The sequence below is a fragment of the Podarcis bocagei genome, assembly GCF_964188305.1.
Source record: "Podarcis bocagei genome assembly, chromosome: Z".
Taxonomy (NCBI): Eukaryota; Metazoa; Chordata; class Lepidosauria; order Squamata; family Lacertidae; genus Podarcis; species Podarcis bocagei.
The window spans coordinates 22,759,464-22,778,335 of record NC_138140.1 but is presented as its reverse complement, the minus strand read 5'-3'; the positions used below and the strand labels follow the sequence as shown (position 1 = coordinate 22,778,335).

Below are 18,872 nucleotides of genomic sequence, written 5' to 3'. Positions count from 1 at the left end.
GCAGCCCTCCGGCTGAAAAAGGTACCCCAATGCTCTTAAGATATAGCAAGCAGCACTTGTAACAGCTCTAGTATTATCTGTCCTTGGAAGGGTGTTTGGTGAGCACACACACTGTTCTCCAGCGTCCTTGCAAGTACTAAATGTTCCAGGACATCATCAGGCACAGGTAAGCTTTTTCTTCATTGAAATATACCAGATGGATTATTTTCCCCGTATTTGATCTTTATACTTCCTTGATAAGGAACTTTAAAGCAGTGTTAGGCTGACAATATCATTAATGGCTGGAAAGGCGTCATCGGTGTTGGGGCTCGTATTTGGTTAGCTATGCACAGGAGGGGTCTTTTGCTTGTTACATGATCCCAGCAATGCACTTCTTTGGGGCTCTGGACCACCTTTGGGGACCCTCTCCAACAGGAAGGTGCTACAGAAATACGCTGTTGAGTCTGGGGCTTTGCCTGAGCAACAAGGCTTTCCTGGCTCAGCTGAAGCTGTGTTGCATCCCTTGTTTCGGATGCGCTTCAGACACCTGCTTAGCTCAACCTTGACATTTACAAAATGTAATTGCTGCAAACAATCCCTATGCTTCTTCCCAGGGCTGAGCTGTTGGAAACAGCCTGCAGTGAATCATGACCAAACAGCATGGTCAGAAAAACAAGATAGGCCAGAGCCCTGGAAGACCTTATTTGCTTGAACAAAACACAACTGAGATGAAAAGTTATCATATGGTCCTTCCAGCCCAGGACAAGCCAGTGGGTAGCATATATTCAGGTGGTCTTTCAGCAAAAACGGATGCCATCATCTGCAATAAAACCTTCCTCTCCTGTATCAGTCTCTACAGCCATGTCAGGTGCTGTGACTCTCCAACTGCCTTGACTTTACCCCCAAAGAAGCACTCTTCCATTGTATCTCAAGACCAGGGCTCGGCAAGGTTTACCTTGCCTGGGCCAGTTCACTCTAGCGGAGATCCGTCTGTGGGCCAGAGCATGAGCACGCATACCCATGATTTCCGGCGTCTGCGCATGCGCAATTTCCAGCACTACAAAAGCGAGTCCTTGCACTGTGCTGGTTTAGTGCAGCACACAGGGACTCGCCAAGCAGGCAGCTAGGGGACTGTTTAAACGACCCCCGTGGGCTGCTTGTGGCCAGTGAACCTTAGGTTGCAGACCCCTGCTCATGACAGATGCCAACAACATTCCCTGGGGAGGCCGTAGTGGTGCAGCTTTCCACATGGCCAGTGGTCAGAAGTTCCTAAGGCTAGATAGGTTGTCAACTTGCGTGTTCTAGATAGGATTCTCTGCAAGCCACATGGTTATGCAACAGATGGAAGCTGTGTAGCATGAAGACGTAGCAGGGACACCACATCTTCTGCAACTGTCAAAGGCAGAGAAGCGCTTTAGAAGTGGTTAGCACAGTGGTTCCCAAAGTGGGTTGGTAGGAACCCACTCCATCCCTTATGCTGTTCAATGAAGGCTTTGGGTTTTGTTGTTGCTGGAAGTTAGCAGACAGGAATCCCAACAGTCAGGCGACAGCTGACTTCAGGGGCCTTGCTGCTACCAGGGCTTGGTGTTAGTGATCCCTCCACTCTGCTCAACTACTGTAGGAGAATACGAGGGAAAGCCTCTCAATCTATGGTCTATTAAATGCGGGGACTATGGCTGTTATGATGATGATGATGATTATGCTGTGTATAATTATCCTCTGTATTATGTTTTTATTATTACACTGTGAAAAGTTTGTTCTTAATGTTGTACAATGCCCTAGGACCTTTCAATAAAGGGTAGCATATAGATCAAATAAACAAACGATAAATAACGTATTTTTCGCTCCGTAAGACACACTTTCCCCCTCTAAAAAGTAAGGGGAAATGTGTGTGCGTCTTACGGAGCAAATGCAGGCTGTGCAGCTATCACTGAAGCCAGGAGAGCAAGAGGGATCGGTGCGCACCAATTCCTCTTGCTTTCTTGGCTTCAGGGATAGCCATGCAAAGCCTCTTGAGCGCAGCTGAAGCGCTCCTGCCTCTTCACTCAAGAGGCTTTGCGTTGCTTTCTTGTTTCTTGTTTCCCTCCTCTAAAAACTAGGTGCATCTTATGGTACAATGTGCAAGTGGGATGATCACTCTGCAGACCTTTCCAGAATGAAGTCCTGGATAGTGTTACTACTAACAATGTTCTCACTGCTGCAGACATTGCTTGTCAAAGTCAAATGTGATAGAGCTAGATGATGGCCACTTATGATATAGATCATCTCAGTCAAATGCACCTAAAAATCTTTCTATCAAAATGCAGCCTTTGGAGCAAGCTGAGGCTTGCAGAGGGGGAAACATCACAGTGGACTGTAGTCCACAAATGATGTTTTAGAGATGTGATAAAGTTCAGAAACACAACAGCAGGGGTAGGTAAAATATTTATTGAAAGTTGTTCAAAATCCATTGTAGTCCTTTCAATATCCATGCTACAACTGAATGCTGTGAGCTGTATAAAAATGCATTTTTAAAAATATTTATGGAGTCAATATCAAAAAATAGACTAATGGTGTTAAGGCACTTGAAATATAATTAAATATAGCAAATTTGCATAAGAGAAAACTATTTTGTTCAGTATAGTAGTAGTTACCTCTAATTCAACTTTTAATGAGAAACATAATTTCCTTTACCTTCCCCATACCCACTCCCTTCGAGAAAAAGCACTATGTTTTTCTTGTTCTATGTCATCAATCACACCCAGCATTAGGCCTGCCTTGAAGGAGACAGTGTTATCAAGCCAAGAAGCAGAAGTTCCAAATTAATACAGTTCCTAGAATCCTTTTAAAATTCCTTCTAGATCCAGTTCCTAGTATCCTCATGGACTGCAGGATGAGAACCAAGCAGATCATTTTCATTGAACATGGAAGGAGCTGGGGAAAGCAGCAAAAGCAGAAGAAACAGAGGCTTTCTTATAAAGCTTACAATCACCAACTAAGATTCATTATACATATTGGGATCTTCCCTCTCTCACCCCACACCTTTCCACTGCATTCAGAGGTAAAGAAAAGCAGTGAAATATTATTACAAGGCAATGGCAAAAGCACAGACATGTTTGATGCTTTGCCCTGCATTCTGCATGCAATATGTTCAGATTTAAGAGATGTTGCCCCAAACTGGCAATGGAAATCAACTCCTAGAGACAGGCTTCCATGTGAAAACTGCTCTGTGAGTCAAGTGTCAAATGCACTGAAGAGTTCTGTGCATGACACACACACACACACAGCACCTAGAGCAGTAGGCATGCCATTAACATACTGGAACAGGATCTTATTTTCAGCCCATAGCAAGTTGGCAATATGAATAGCTTTAACAGTGCCATTCACTTGTTTGGGAGACTAACACAATAGTGAATTGGTACTATCAAGGCTGACCACACTGACTTTGTCTGGCTGGTGAATGTGTATACAGCAGGCTGCTCTGCACAGAGAATCAGATACGGGCTGTGCACCTTTAAACACAAATTGTTGAGGATGCTTCTTTATTGAACAAAGGTCTGCTGGGGCTACAAGCCCACATGACAGTTTCAACATCAGAAAACACTTTCTGGTAGTCATGAGCATTTGAACTGTGCATGGAGTAAGAGGACGATGCACTGTACTGAAGGAGTTCTAGTGTAGATTACAACGCGAATGAATGCAACCGGGCCCCCCTCATAATTATGACAGCAGTATTACTGAAAGATACTCCCAGGGTTTGAGAGAGAGAGAGAGAGAAAGGCTTATGGAAGTCACTTTCAAGTTATGTACTTAAAAAAAAAAAAAAAGTCAACTTCTCTTCCCAGTTGGCTCTGCATTGGAACATGTTGCACAGAAACCGAGGTTAAAAATGTCATCACAGAATCATAGAATTGGAAGGGACCATAACGATCATCTAGTCCAACCCCCTGCAATGCAGGAATCTTTTGCCCAACATAGAATCAGATCACTTGGAAGCTGAACATCTGCCTTACAAAGAGGGACCTACTGAATGCATCTGCAATGAGTCCTTTGCAATAGGGGGAGAAAAATATGGGCAAAATGTAAAGTTCTCGTAGGTGCCAGAAACACAATGCAGTGTATATAACAGTTAAAGCCACAGCCCAAAAGACTGCATGGAAAGCTGCACATGCACACTGTACTGTTTTGGGGCACCTCCATTGTCAAAACAGCCCTCCCTGTGCTCCCCCTCCCCCCGCTAAAAGCCACCCTGAAACGCAGCGGAACTATGAATAAGTCCAGTAGTTCATGAAGCTACAAGTGATGGTAACTGTGATTATCAGGGTGTCTCTATGCATAACACAGAGGCACTAACATCTGCCTAAAAGAGGGTCTTTGGACTGTCGCCTGACAATTAAAATTTAGTTTTCTTTTAAACTAATCAGAAACAAGGAACCCAGATGCAAAATTATACTAGACTTAAATTAAATGGTGAAAAGAGCATGTATCTTAATACAGTGGTACCTCGGGTTACATACGCTTCAGGTTATAGACTCCGCTAACCCAGAAATAATACCTCAGGTTAAGAACTTTGCTTCAGGATGAGAACAGAAATTGTGCTCCGGCAGCGCGGCAGCAGCAGGAGGCCCCATGAGCTAAAGTGGTGCTTCAAGTTAAGAACAGTTTCAGGTTAAGAACGGACCTCCGGAACGAATTAAGTACTTAACCCGAGGTACCACTGTACTCCCCATGACTTTTAGGGCAAATTGTCAAGGCACTTGACATCTTTGGTTTGGTGTGCAACAGTCTCATTCCTATTCATTTCAAATGGAGGTAGCATGGTCCACATATTTCACGCTTCAGGAAAACAGCAGAGATGCAACATTCTTTAGCTCATTAGGAAGCTAAGAGAGAGAGAGAGAGAGAGAGAGAGAACACACACTTTTTAGGTTACCAAATCAAAATAAGCAATTATTGCTCACAAATCCTAAAGACTCAAATTGAACACCCACTGATTTTAGAAAAATGTAAAATGTACTTGGCATCAGAATATGCTGCATTTAAATTTTAGTTGGCATCATTTGGGAAGTGTGACAGAAAACATGCCAACAGAACAGCAGCTGATGATTTCTTAGCTCAGGGTCCTCTCCCTCCAAGTCCCACTTAGACAATCTCTCTGCAAGCAGGAACCTGTGCATGCCATTTGTATACCGCATGTAGGCCTAGCATATTTTAGAGACTTGTCCAAATACTTCCCAAGTTACAAAGTATGTTTTTTCTTTAATCACAAAACAGAAAAGGTAGTCTTTTGTCTGGTTATAAAACAAAGATTCCCCCCCTGTGGTTTTAACCCTGTGATGTACTGCATTGTGCATTCTGAATGGCCATGCTTGCATCCCTTGATCTGATTTATTTATCTTCTAACTTGCTTGTTTTAAAAAAATCAGTCTAATTCATATTCTTCATAAAACATCATTTTATTTATTTAAATGTATTTTTTATTAAAGATTTCTTGGTTTACTAAAGTATGTGCAATGTCTCTTTTTTCAAGTCATGTTTTCTACAGATCAGTTTCATTTGTTGAGACATTAGTGTTACTTCATAACACATCATTAAGGAAAAAAGTGACACCATGTTCAGTGTTCTCTAAGTATTATTAATAGTTTGGAACTATCCAAACAAACAAACTATGCAATTTTTTCCCAGGGAAACTCGATGTCAAAATACTATTAAAAAGATATTTATTGGGATAAAGGGATTTTAAATAGCAAAAAATACATACCTGTATGGATAGCCATGGTACTTAGATCTAAATATTGACAGCAGCCAACTGAAGAACAAGACCACCAAACCGATGCCAGCCATACACATTACTGCAGGAAATAAATCACAAAATGAAGTCAGCTTGCCAAAACAGCATGAAAATAATCAATCATGAAACTGAAATTTAAAGAATGCTTAAAGGTAAAGGTACCCCTGACTGTTAGGGTCCAGTTGCGGACGACTCTGGGGTTGCACGCTCATCTCATTCTATAGGCCGAGGGAGACGGCATTTGTCCGAAGACAGCTTCCGGGTCATGTGACCAGCATGACTAAGCCACTTCTGGCAAACCAGAGCAGCTCACAGAAATGCCGTTTACCTTCCCACTGGAGCGGTACCTATTTATCTACTTGCACTTTGACGTGCTTTCGAACTGCTAGGTGGGCAGGAGCTGGGACTGAACAACGGGAGCTCACCCCATTGTGGGGATTCGAACCGCCAACCTGATCGGCAAGCCCTAGGCTCAGTGGTTTAGACCACAGCACCACCCACGCAGATTGTCTAACTGCAGTTCCAACTAAATTAATTTGTGAGAAAACTCTCAAAAGGAGCAAAAGAGGCCATACAACTTAGAAAACCAGCAATAAGTAACAAACCTATTCTTACTGACAACACCTGCTTTTCGCATCCTGGCATTCCCTGTTTAAAAATACAAGCACACTGCATTCCAGGCACAGGAAGGAAGGAAGGAAGGAAGGAAGGAAGGAAGGAAGGAAGGATGCTGTGGTGTCAGGATTGACCAGAAGATGGCGCTGCAACCCAACATTACCATCCCTGCCAGGTGAAGCGAAATCTGGTACTTACTTTTTCTCTTCATTACCTCTAGGTCAGAAGTTGCAGCTTCATGCAGGAGCACCATCCCAAGAGTAACACCAGCATCTGAGAAAGCTGTTTAAGGCTAAACCACTTCAACAGGCTGAACAAAAGTACGGCACATTCCTAACCAGTTTCTTAATGCTATGCATTTAGAAAAATCCTAACTTTTGCTGTAGTTGCAGAGTTTGCAAGACTGAGCCAAGTTTGAACTCAGCAACCTTGTCCTAGCATTCTGGGTTGAACTACAGAAAAAAGGAGGAAGGGTAAGAGTCATTATGTTTTAGGTCTCTGCATTCTCAAAACCTTGCTAGATTCCTGCCCACCCCACCTGACTTGTTATCTTTTATGCACAATTGGAAGCAAGAGACAGCAGTGAGGGGAGCTGGAGGGGGAAATCACTGAATTAGGGATGGGGCAGGCAGCATAAGTTACACAATGTTAACCAAATCAAATAATTCAAAGGAGTTTATAAAGACAAACTTATTGAGTCAAAAGCTTTCATGGATTACAACCCACTTCACAAGCAATGCCATTTTCAGTTTTTACTAACAGAAACAAACTCAAGAAGCATAGAGAGGGAAATGCACAGTCTGTGGCACTTCGAAGTTACAATTAAAAGCTTAAACTTATACAGATAACCCCCAGGAACGTTTATAACAAGAGGTAAAAGTACAAACATCCTAAGCATGTCTGTCCTTAAAAATAACAGCAATCCTACTGAGAGAGGAGCCACTGAAAATAATGGACACACATTTAGATCTACAGTATTCATTTCACTGAGTCTACTCTTAACGTAGTTGGCTACTACCTATATGAAAATCTAGCAGTTACAATGGCTTTCCATTCAGATAACCACACCTGACTGGCATCAGAATTCAGCAACTACTTGCTTGATCTGATCAATGATTTCTTTAGAAGGTTGCAAAGTCACCGATGCAAACCCCAGGAAACTTTGGCTAGATCTGGTTGAAAGGCTTTCAAGCTTAAGTATTTGTTGTTAAGAAGGATACTAAACAACAGAACAATGTGTGTTTCAGCAACAAATTGGGCTTGACTGCTCCCATGGATATAGCTCTGCAAGAAAAGGGTTAAAAAAATTATGCAGTTTTGATTATTTCATATTTGATTATAAGATTCCTGATCTAAATTTGCACATGCTCACACACATATCTACATGGGGATGAAAAGCCAGGTTCACTCAGTCTCCAGACTTGCTTAAAAGGGATTCTACTGACTGCAAAACTGTTCCAATCAGTAGTTATTCCCAGAGCATATTACTGTGGTACCTGCCTTCTCAGGTCAGCTAATACTCCATGCGATGGTCCATCTCCTGCCAGGAACTACAACATTTCAGGATGTGTAACAGCGATTGCTTTCTACATTTAAAATGCTGGCTTTAACCTACAAAGGCAATAGCCCAGTCCTCCTAGGCTAGAGACTGTGATGTTACTGTCACCTATAACAATCTCAAAAAGCAAGGAAGAGCACTCTTTCAGCAATTCCATCTACCCAAGAGCCAAAGAGAGAGTCGGAGAGAAGCAATTGTACCTAATCTGACCAAGAGAGGAGCGAACTAGTGGTTCCCAATTACTTAAGTTCTGTGGACCCCTTTTGTTTCAAAAGCCAAGCCATGGACCCCTACTTTTGAAAATTTTGCTCTCTCTATAGTACTTTTTGTTATGTGAATGGTGCCACAGACCCCCTGGGAACCACTGCTTACTGGAGCATCATGGTTGTTATAGCCTTTTTCCAAAGCGTTTGCACCTGCCTTGACCAGAAGTTGGAGCCATAACACAAAATACCATACCTCCCAGCAAAAGGGAAATCTATCCAGTTGGTTTATGAAATGCATATATGCACTTTAAAGACGACAACTAACAAAACTGAATAAAAGATTTGCTTCCAAGAAATGAAGTTTCACTTTCTCCCTAAGATATGCAAAGGAGCAACAGGACCCAACTAAAAAGGTTACTGGTCTTTCTAACACACACTCCATATCCTCCTTTAAGAAGTGTGCAACTTCCATTTAAGTGTATTCAGATGAATTTACTATCAGTGTTTGGCTTCTGAAGTTGTTTTTTAAAAAAATGTTTATCGGTTTTGCATAAATAAGAAATTAACTTAAAATAAAATTATACCTCTTCCCCCTACCATACAAAGTGCCCCAATGATACCCATTGAAAATGAGCATATGGGTCGATTGGTCCCTGTCTAATTATATTAAAATGCCTTTCTATGTGTTTTCAGAGGCCTATATCCATGTTCCTTTGTTGAACTAAGAAATAAGAGTACAAACCAAAGATTATAGAAGTTCCTTGGGTTTTTTCTCTAACCAGATGAAACGCCAGTGAGAAAATTGGAGTGTACCACCACCTCCAAATCCAAAAATAAGATGCCAAAAACGGATTTTTTATGTCTGAATAAGCATTTTTACAAAACTGCCTAAATGGATTTTTCCTATAGGAACTACAATTCGCAATACATTTGATTTGTATCCACACAGCTGGTCCAATCCCTGGATTACTAGTAATACCGTATGATCACATCTTGCACACAATTAACTAGCACAATTTCAACCTCTGTAGCTGAAAGCTGGCAAGTTGTAAGCTTGCAAATTAATTGCATGCAAGTTGGAGAGCTTAAAAGCTCCTTCTGTTCTGGGTTTTCCTGGCACACAAATAGCTTTTAAGCTCTCCACCTTGCTTACCAAGCTCTGGGAGGCTCTCACAAGATCTTGTGGGAACTCAGATCTTGTGAGAGCCTCCCAGAAGCAACAAGAGAGCCTCCCAGAGCAAGTAGGAGAGCATAAAAGCTCTCTGCCTTGTTTGTGGGGGCAAGACCTGTTCAGTGCACCAGTTCTGGGAGGTAAAATTGCTCATGCAGGGGAGGTTCCAGGGGTGTTCGGATATATATGTTTTTGTTCTGTCCCTGGAACATAACAAGATGTGATCATACTTCATACTTGTCAGGGCCAGAGTCAGATGCAAGTCAATACGAAAGACGCAAGGCTTCATTGTTAGTGAAGTTAACTCTTTAGTCAGTTTAACTTTATACAACTCAGCAAGTATCGGCGCTTGGAGACCAAGAAGGAGGGGAGCTTGTCGCAGCAGGAGAGGGAGAGTCCCTGGATTCTTCAGCAGCCTCTTGACCCCCATCCTCTGCTTCAGCCTCGGAGTCTGAACTGCTCCCTGTCACCAACACTTCCTACTCACTAAACCCTGTTGCACCTTCAACATCCAGGCCTTCCTTCCAAGCCTCTCCCCCTGACCTCTCCTCAGCATCCCACCACCAATCCCCTGGCTCTGAGCCTTCCTGCTCTGGGGTTTCCATTGGGGGTTCCCCGGCTGGTGCAACCCACGACTCCCCTTCAGCCAGCCAGTTCATGATATCACTGTGCAGAGGTCACATGGTGTAACGCCATCCAATATTACGTACTGTCTCACCCCCTTGTGAAGTCAATTGAAATAATACTCTGTGTGGCAAACAAGGCTTTCATTGTATATATGTATAAATGTTAGAATCAGGTTTTGCCAATTTAAAAAAATTCCAGTCTTCAATCATTCTTGGTATGAATCTTAATAAGTAGAGATGTGGTGGCAGATTAAAACTTGCAGCAACTTGCTAAACATCTGGGCCAGCACAAAACACAGGGGAGACAGAGGGCAATCCTGCTTCATGCAGGAGCTCCGATTGCAAGCCATGTGCCAAAATAACTACAGAACTCTCCTGATCAAGGTTTAAAGCAGACTTATAAAGAAGGTCCCCATGTTAAACCTTTGCAAGTTTTCAAACAGAAAACTCAATTCAATGTGCTTCTGCACTTTTACTAAACATGGGGTGGCACTGAACTCAGTCTTACTCATTGAAATTAATGGGCATAATTTAATCATGTTCCTTAATTTCAGTGGGTCAACTCTGAGCAAAACCAAGTTGAATACAAACAAATACAGGATACATAAATTTTGAATTGAACAGTATGTAGTGAAAGTAAATAGGAGGCAAAAACGTATATATTTTTAAAACTGAAAATGCGAGATTTAGAAGCATTACTGTGACCAACAGTTTGTGAGAATCCGAAAGCAATGAAGTGTTGCTTAAAATAACCACATTCTTTTCACTGCTAGCACAGCCTAGAAACTCTCAGTTTCACATTTAAGAGGCCTACAGGTATGAAAGACAGAACCTTTAAAAATAAATTGAAGGAAGAAATATGCCTAATTAGGGACCTCTTTAACAGGCAGAGTGTGGCAAAAAAAGATTCAGGAGGAGAGAAATGTATACTAGCTACAATAATCTACACACTTCAGTAAAAAATGTATCACCTATTCTGAATACTCCTGTTCTGTATCTGTTACATATTCTGTACCTCCTGTTCTGAATACACCTATCCTGTATCAGTTACACTGACAACCCCTCTGCTTCTGGACTCAATTCAAAGCTGGTTGTGGCCTTTAGAACCCTACATCGTTGGTGACTATGTTGTCTAAAGGGCCACCTATACCTGCATGAGCCTGCCCAAGCAGGAGCCCTGCTCTCTGGTCCATCAAGCAAGAGCTATTAAATTGTGTGAGTGCAAGGAATAGTGCTTTCTCCCAGGGTGGGAATCTCTGGAACTCTTTGGAACCAGAGAGACACTCTGCTGGTCCTTAGAAAGCCTCTCGAGAAACATTAATTGAAGTCTGTGGTTGAGTTGTTTGACACTTTGACACATGAAAAAATACTTAGTAGCTGCTGCTTTTATGGGATGGGGGTTGTATTTTCATGTGTTTTAGATTTTTACAAATGAACTTGGAAGGGGAGTATATGCTGAAAGACATGTTAACATATTTAAAAAGTTATACTGGAGTTTTGATGTTTGTTTGTTTTTTAAACGATCACTTACCACTTGACCTGTATGGGGATTCTTATGAGCATATGGTGGCCCTCTGATGTGATTCCACATTTGCCCTGATGTCATTGCCAGAACGAAACACTGGAAACAACATGTTGAGAAATCAGTAAACTTGTAAGCACCAAGAAAGACATCCCTGATTCAAACATTGCTCACCTTTTAAGTGACCTCAAACAATACTGATCATTAATTTGTTCCCACTATTTCCCCACAGCTTTAAATTTCAAATATATTCTGAGCCTGTGTCCTAGTTGAATCCTCAAAACGAGTTTATATTTCATTTATGCCCACATCATGATTGAATATTACACAATCATGTGACATAGCCAAGAGCATCCTGTCCACAAGTGGCTGCTAATACTGAACATGCCCCAAGCAAAGCAATTAAAACCCTTTTTTTAATCCAACAGAAAACAGTAATTTCACAACTGCATGTTTCCTCAAATAAAAGAGCTCCCACTAAGGGAATGAAGCTATTTTATTTCCTTTAAAATGTAAACTCAAAACAATTTACAAACAAGCAAACAAAAAACATTTTGCCACAATCTTAGGGGTGGGAGTGGGGGAAGAATAGTATTCTCCTGATTTCCCTCTCAAAGGACAGAGAGGTTCAACCTCAGACAAGAAGATCTGACCTCATATACCTGCTTTATGAAGCTGCAGAAAGGTCCACAGCCATTATCACTCTGATATCAGAACTCTGAGAGAACAAGAAGGGATTTTCTAGAAATGGCAGTGGATCTTCAGGATCCAAAGCCACCCTGTTTGCTAATACTCCCCTGGAATTGAGGAGATTTCACCCTTCCCATATCCAAGAATCTGCTGATGTTCTCTGCTGATTCTCCAGAGAGGAGGGGGCGGTTTCTGCTCTCTACTTAATTCCGCTCCAGCCTCACATCAAAGAGAGAGAGAGAAACTGAGTGTTAGAGAGAGATCGTGTGTATAGATAAGGTTGCTGCTAAGAGCAGCTGCAGACACTCGGTGCAGTTCAGCATTTTTCGTTTAGACCTCATTTAGCTCTGTATATAGTTGTGTATTATAGTTGTAGATAGAATAAAGAAGATATTCTACAGAGCTGCTCTCCGAGTCGTTTATGCTCTGCTATACTCTGCTATACTCTGCTGTACGACGACTGTCTTCTTGTTGGAGTGAATCCGGTGCTCACAACTCTAAGCTGTGAGTCCACAGCACTTTGACCTGTTCCTGTGCAGAAGGTGGTCTCTGGAAGTGCTACCCAGCTTGCCTAGCCCAGTCGTGGCTGAAGTGGATGAGTCCAGTTGGTGGCACTGGCTCAAGGGCGATGCTGACAGGAATGGGGCACAAGATACAGCAGCCCTTCAATCTGAATCAGTGGAAAAGAAACTGTTACTAAAAACCAGAATGACAATCTGTTTTTTAAACTGAAAAACAATACAGCCAGATCACAGTAGATGCATGCAAAGAATAGGCCAAGTGATGAGGAAGGTTGGGAGAGGGATCCTGGGGAGAAAAGAGGAAACAAAGTGGTTACAACATAATTTGCTCACCAAAGCAGCAAAAGCCCAGCCTGTCTTGTTATACAGAAAATCCAGGTTGCTTCTTCTTAAGTACACAAGGCCACCAATAACAGTGAGGAGCAGCCCCAACATCAAGGGCCCAGCATAGTTTGGAGGCCTTATCACACGGATCTATGAAAGTCAAAAACAGTTTGCACATTAAAGCAAACTGGAAGAATTCTGTACAAAAATATATAGGCACCAATAATTCCTGAACAGTTTTACTACTAGAGGGATAGGTAAGTTTTTGAGAATGCAGCAAAGCTACTTCAACTTCCAAAAAAAAAAATCTAAAGTGTTCCATACGGAAAATTGCTTTTGAGAAGTAACACTGAAGTATACAAATAATTTCAATATTTTAATTACATTACACTCTGTTGTTCTCATAAGCTACCTCAAAGTAGGTTACAATTAAACTATAGCCAGGAAGCACATTACAAAAACATCTGCTTTAAAAAGAAAATGTTTCATCTTGTGTACAAAACCTCAGAAATAGCACGGAGTATACTAGACCACAATGAAGATGTACCGAGATGTACCACTGAGGTATTCCTGCTCCAAGTTGCAGTCAATCTTACCTTACAGGTAAATGGTGCAGATGCCCACAGATCTCTAATAAGAACCTTTAAACAATTTAAAGCTGCATTTATTACATGCACACTTATGTGGAAACAATTCCCACCGAACACAGTGGCCTTACTCCCAGATAATATAGGATTAAGGATAGGATTAAGCTGCAAAAATAATACAAAAACCATAGCAAAGGGTTGTTGCTGGATTTTAGAATGCCCTGAAAATAATTTGAAAAGTGACATGAGAATATACCAGAAGTATTTTTAAAAAGACACTCCAATCACTAGCAGTTTTACCAGGATGCTCATGACAACTGGGAAGCACAGGAAACAACAAAATTGCCTCTCCATAAAAATATCTAACAGTTCAACCCACCGACCCTTTCTCCATCCACCATGGAAAACATGATTTAATAGAGCACCAAAATAAGATTAAGTAAACTGTTCTGGTTTAAAAGAAATAATTGTATTGAGTGTATGCATACGGTGGAAAAGATGGACAAGTGCTCATGAACTTGTTCTCTTCGTGTGGCAGACCTGCTATTTGAGGCAACAGAACAATAATATATTTCTTTATATTACAGTTAGAAGCAAAACACTGCATAGAAGTTGAAGTCTGGCCTTTACTTACATTGACATCAGTTCTATCAGCAACCCAACGGGCTAGCTGTTCAGCAGCAAAACCTCGTACTTGCAGTTCGTATGTGTCACCTTTTTTCGGTTTCCCTTTTGGTGGGAAATTAATGAAGGTTGGAGCAGAGTTCATATTGAGCTGTATTTTTTAAGAAACACAAAGAAATGTACTGTCACTCAAATTGTCTGTTGAGCTGCTACCTAAAATCCATGCTCTGAAATGGAGCTCAGATTCTGAAGTTATCCAGGCATAACTTGTGAACCAAGACACATAGGTCTATGTTGCAAACTCCACTGCCTCACATAAATACCAGTAGTTGTACTACAGGTTACCAGAAAAACTTATTTCTTCCCTCCCACTCCACTTAGTTTGAAATGCTCTGAAGAAGCAAGTTATTACTTAATGTGCAATCCTAAATATTAGAGTAATATTAAGTATGTTTATGTTACTGATGCCCCAGTAAGTGTAAACCGTTTTTAAAAACAAAACAGTAATGCACATCTTTTTCTTAATCCTACTCCACAAGTATAACTACGCAAGAAGCACATTACCATTTGAAATACATCAGAGCCTTCATCGAAATCAACCATGGCAAAAAAGATCCTGTTTGTGAATGCACTTGAGTACCGCCATGAGTTTGCCAGAATCTGATATTCTTCATCAGCTTGCCTACAAAAATGTAAGAAAGTGCTGTTCAAGCATCTAACCATGTCAAGATTTAAAAGCATTTAGCCCATCAGAAGAACGTAAGCCCACACTTTCACACTAGCTGTAAGAAGAAACCTGAACAGCAGCAATGATCATGCAGCCACAAGTCACCACTACAAAAGAACAGCATCTGAACTGACAGGGATGCATATACTTCCTGGCGTTCCCACAAAGTTGCAATTTTGCTTTCTTTGGAGAAAGCCTTTTATATAGTAGGATTCAAAGACCCACATCCCTCAGTCTCAGCTAATGTAGTACCAATAAATAATGTCTTTAGCTGGATCCCTCATGTCAATGAGCATTTCTTTGAGAATATTTTTATAATTTGAGAACAGATGGCACTCCAGGTGTGAGTAAGTAGAATTTAAATCTTTAATGCTAAATGCTAAACCAGTTACGGTTGGCACTTCAGAGGTGCGCAGGTAGAATTTAAGTCTCTGATGCCAAATGCTAAGTCAATTAAAGATGATGGTCTGTGAATCAGGTGCTTGAATAAGGTTTAGCAAGCACAATACCTACATGAATTGTTTGAACATTCTTTCTGTCAAATTCTCTTTGTAAGAAGCAGGTATAGTACTTTTAACTTAAAAAGCAACTCCCTGTGTATGACTTTATATCATTTCTAAAAGAATTATTTTCAAAATATCACAATGATTAATTGCTACTTCAACAATCTTTTGGTACACCTGATTTTTTGAATGCTAGCATGGTGCTTTCCCCTTGAGTACAACAGAATAAGTTTGAAGTAAAAAGGATAAAACAAAGGAGAAATACTGTGACACAAAAAGCATACAAGGTTTTCTGTAATAATGAATTTTCAAGTAATTTAAATCCATACTTGCACACAACACATTGTCTGTGAGGCTGAAGCGCAGTGAACATAACAATCACAGAGTAGTTTCTTGGTGGTGCCTTTATAAGACGACGAAATTTATCACCGTTCAGTCGAATTACCGACCGTTTGCTAGCCCATTCCATCAGCTGGTTCACTTTTTCTGAAAGAACCATCTAAAATATAAAATTGGAAAGAAGAAAACAGTTTCTGTTAAACAAGTCTTCTACTAGGAGTCTAAGCTACTACAGCTTAATCTGAACAACCATGTATGACATTTAAATAATAATAATGTATTAGCTGCATGATCCCAGAATCAGACCCAGCTCCTAAGCTGTGTTGGGAGACAGAGAATGGAATACTTATGTCTTCTCTTTAGCCTTTCCAGTATGTTATCATTTCATCTCCTTCCTAGTACCATTTCTTTACAGCAACTAGCATTGATAAATCAAGGTGAATATTCACTTCCTCAGTGCTGCCTTGTAACTTCGTGTCCTACAGATGTTGACAGACTACAACTCCCATCAGCCTGTGGTCAGAGGCTACGGAAGATGTCCAGATTATATGGAGTACACTAGTCTTGTTCACAGCATTCAGATAATGCAACCAGCAACAAGCCTTTGATTCCATGAACTTGGCCACACAACATACGGTCTGCATAGACATGCCAAGGCACCCTTAGATGCTGCCCCATTCTCAGTTCTCTCCCTCATCATCTGCCATTTACTGCCTGACTAAGAGTCATAACCGTCGGATCCTCCTCCTCCTCAAGCGCAGGCAGCGCCCGTCGTTTACCTTACGTGACAGGAAAACGCACCCTCTTCTAGGTATCTCTTGCTAAAATCTGGCGGCACTAATTCGCTTGCGCCTATAGCTGCAGCCTGGTCGTGCATAAATTAGGCGAAACGTATTCTATTGCAGTGTAACTGGCAGCAGCTGAAGGCGCAGCCAACAACTTTTTCATTCATTATAATCTTCATCATCGTCATCCCTTGTTATGAATCCATCTCTCCACCAAGGAACTCTCTGCGGCGGCAACTTAGCAGCAGCAGCCTGAGGGGGGCGAAGACTCCCACAGGACTGCAGTGGGAGAGACGAGCGGCGATTAAGCGATGCAAAGTGCTTGAGGCGCGCGCCGGGGCGGCGGTGGCACTCTGCACATGCTCGGCAACCCTGTAGTCCATCACACACACACAGCTCTTCCTAGGATAACTGCGGGCCTAGCAAACAGTTGTTGGCGAGCCTCCGTAAGTTGGGCCCTGAGAGTAAGAAAGGTGGGCGGTTGGATGACCTCGGTGTGCCCCTCTCCCTCTCCTCCTCCGCGCCTGGATCGCGATCGCATCGGCCCTCCTCCAGCCAGCCCCACTCACCTCCTTCTTCTTCTGCCCTCCGACGCCGGAGCCGGCCAGCACGGCCAAGAAAGCCAGAGCCAGAACCCTCAGAAACGCCGCCATGACTGAACCGGCCTCCCTTCCTTCAGCGACAGGCAGAAAAGCCACTCACGGGCAGCCCGGCGCCCATAGGCCAGGCCGCGCGTCGGGCCAGTACCGGATTGGGTGAAAGAAACTTCCGCTGCCTAGCTATTGGTCCCCTGCACTTCTTCCTCTTTCACTAAGTCTCCGCCCCTACCCGAACTTTTACTTTTTGGACTGGAAGTGGAGGAGAAAGGAGTTCGGGAGGGGAGGAGGGACGGGGGGAGTAGGAAGGACGCGTCAGACTCCCGTTGACAAATGAGAATGGGGTAAGCTGTTGCGATATGATTGGCCGCCAGAGACCGGTTGGGCGGACTTCGTGCGGACTGACAGGCAGCCCGCACAGCCTGTCTCTGGGTTCTGCGCCAGACGGGAGGACTTTGCGCTCAGCGGCCCCCAAAGGGAGGGGTAACAGGGAGGGGTTAGAGGGATGCGTCAAATTTAAAAGACAAGCTGTTTATTAATTATTAACGATTATTTATTTCATAAAATTTATGCACCGTTTTTCAAACTAAAATACCGCGAAACTGGTTTACGAAAATTATAAAACAATAAAATTATCAATAGAATCATAGAATCATAGAGTTGGAAGAGACCACAAGGGCCATCGAGTCCAACCCCCTGCCAAGCAGGAAACACCATCAGAGCACTCCTGACATATGGTTGTCAAGCCTCTGCTTAAAGACCTCCAAACTAGGAGACTCCACCACACTCCTTGGCAGCAAATTCCACTGTCGAACAGCTCTTACTGTCAGGAAGTTCTTCCTAATGTTTAGGTGGAATCTTCTTTCTTGTAGGAATAATTAGGAATAATTAACAGCAATAATAGTGTAAGACTTTTTAAAAGTTAAAATAGCAATAGAGTAAAAGTAAAAGTAGATTAAAACTTGCATTGATCATTTTACCTATTTATGTAAAACATGTTTATACCACCATATTCAAAAAGGAATAAAATGCAATTTAATATTAAAATGCAATTTTCTAATAAACAATAAACTGAAAGCCAGGCAATCATAAAAGCCTCTAAAACCTCCTCGTTTCGGGACCGAGACAGCTCTGGTTGCCCTAACAGATGATCTCCATAGACAACTGGATCGAGGCGGGTCAGGACTGCTGATCCTTTTAGATTTGTCAGCAGCCTTTGACGTGTTCGATCATGATCTTCTGGACCACTGCCTCGCTGAAGTGGGGATACAGGGCATAGCCCATAACTGGCTGTGCTCTTTTATCTCTGGTCGGGGACAGAGGGTGGCGCTAGGGAGGGAAATGTCGCGCCACTCCTTGGTGTGTGCAGTGCCGCAGGGCGCAATCTCTCCCCGATGCTTTTTACCATCTTTATGCGTCCCCTTGCCCAGATTATCCGGAGCTTTGGGCTGGGCTGTCACCAATATGCTAGTGACACTCAGCTCTATCTGCTCATGGATGGCCACACCGACTCGGCCCTGAACACACTGACCAGATGCTTGGAAGCTGTGGCTGGATGGTTTCGTGGGAGCTGATTCAAACTAAATCCTTCGAAGACAGAGGTCCTATGGCTGGGTCGAGATGGCATGGGGATGAGGGTCCAACTCCCTTGTCTTGCGGGGGCCCAATTAGCGCCATTGCCTTCCTTTAAGAGTTTGGGTGTAATCCTTGATGCTTCCCTTTCCATGGA

At 42.4% G+C, this 18,872-nt stretch overlaps 1 protein-coding gene across 1 annotated transcript; it reads right to left on the bottom strand.

Annotated features, from left to right (window-relative positions):
• Positions 1-2,387: 2,387 nt before the first annotated feature.
• MAGT1 (magnesium transporter 1) lies at positions 2,388-17,257 on the bottom strand. Its single transcript, XM_081178852.1, has 10 exons — positions 17,117-17,257; positions 15,753-15,922; positions 14,758-14,875; positions 14,204-14,344; positions 12,992-13,132; positions 11,457-11,546; positions 7,585-7,648; positions 6,563-6,637; positions 5,720-5,810; positions 2,388-4,841 (listed from the first exon to the last, which is right to left on the bottom strand). Exons 1-10 carry the CDS (start codon positions 17,198-17,200, stop codon positions 4,826-4,828), a joined length of 990 nt encoding a protein of 329 aa, XP_081034978.1. The 5' UTR covers positions 17,201-17,257; the 3' UTR covers positions 2,388-4,825.
• Between the last annotated feature and the right edge of the window lie 1,615 nt (positions 17,258-18,872).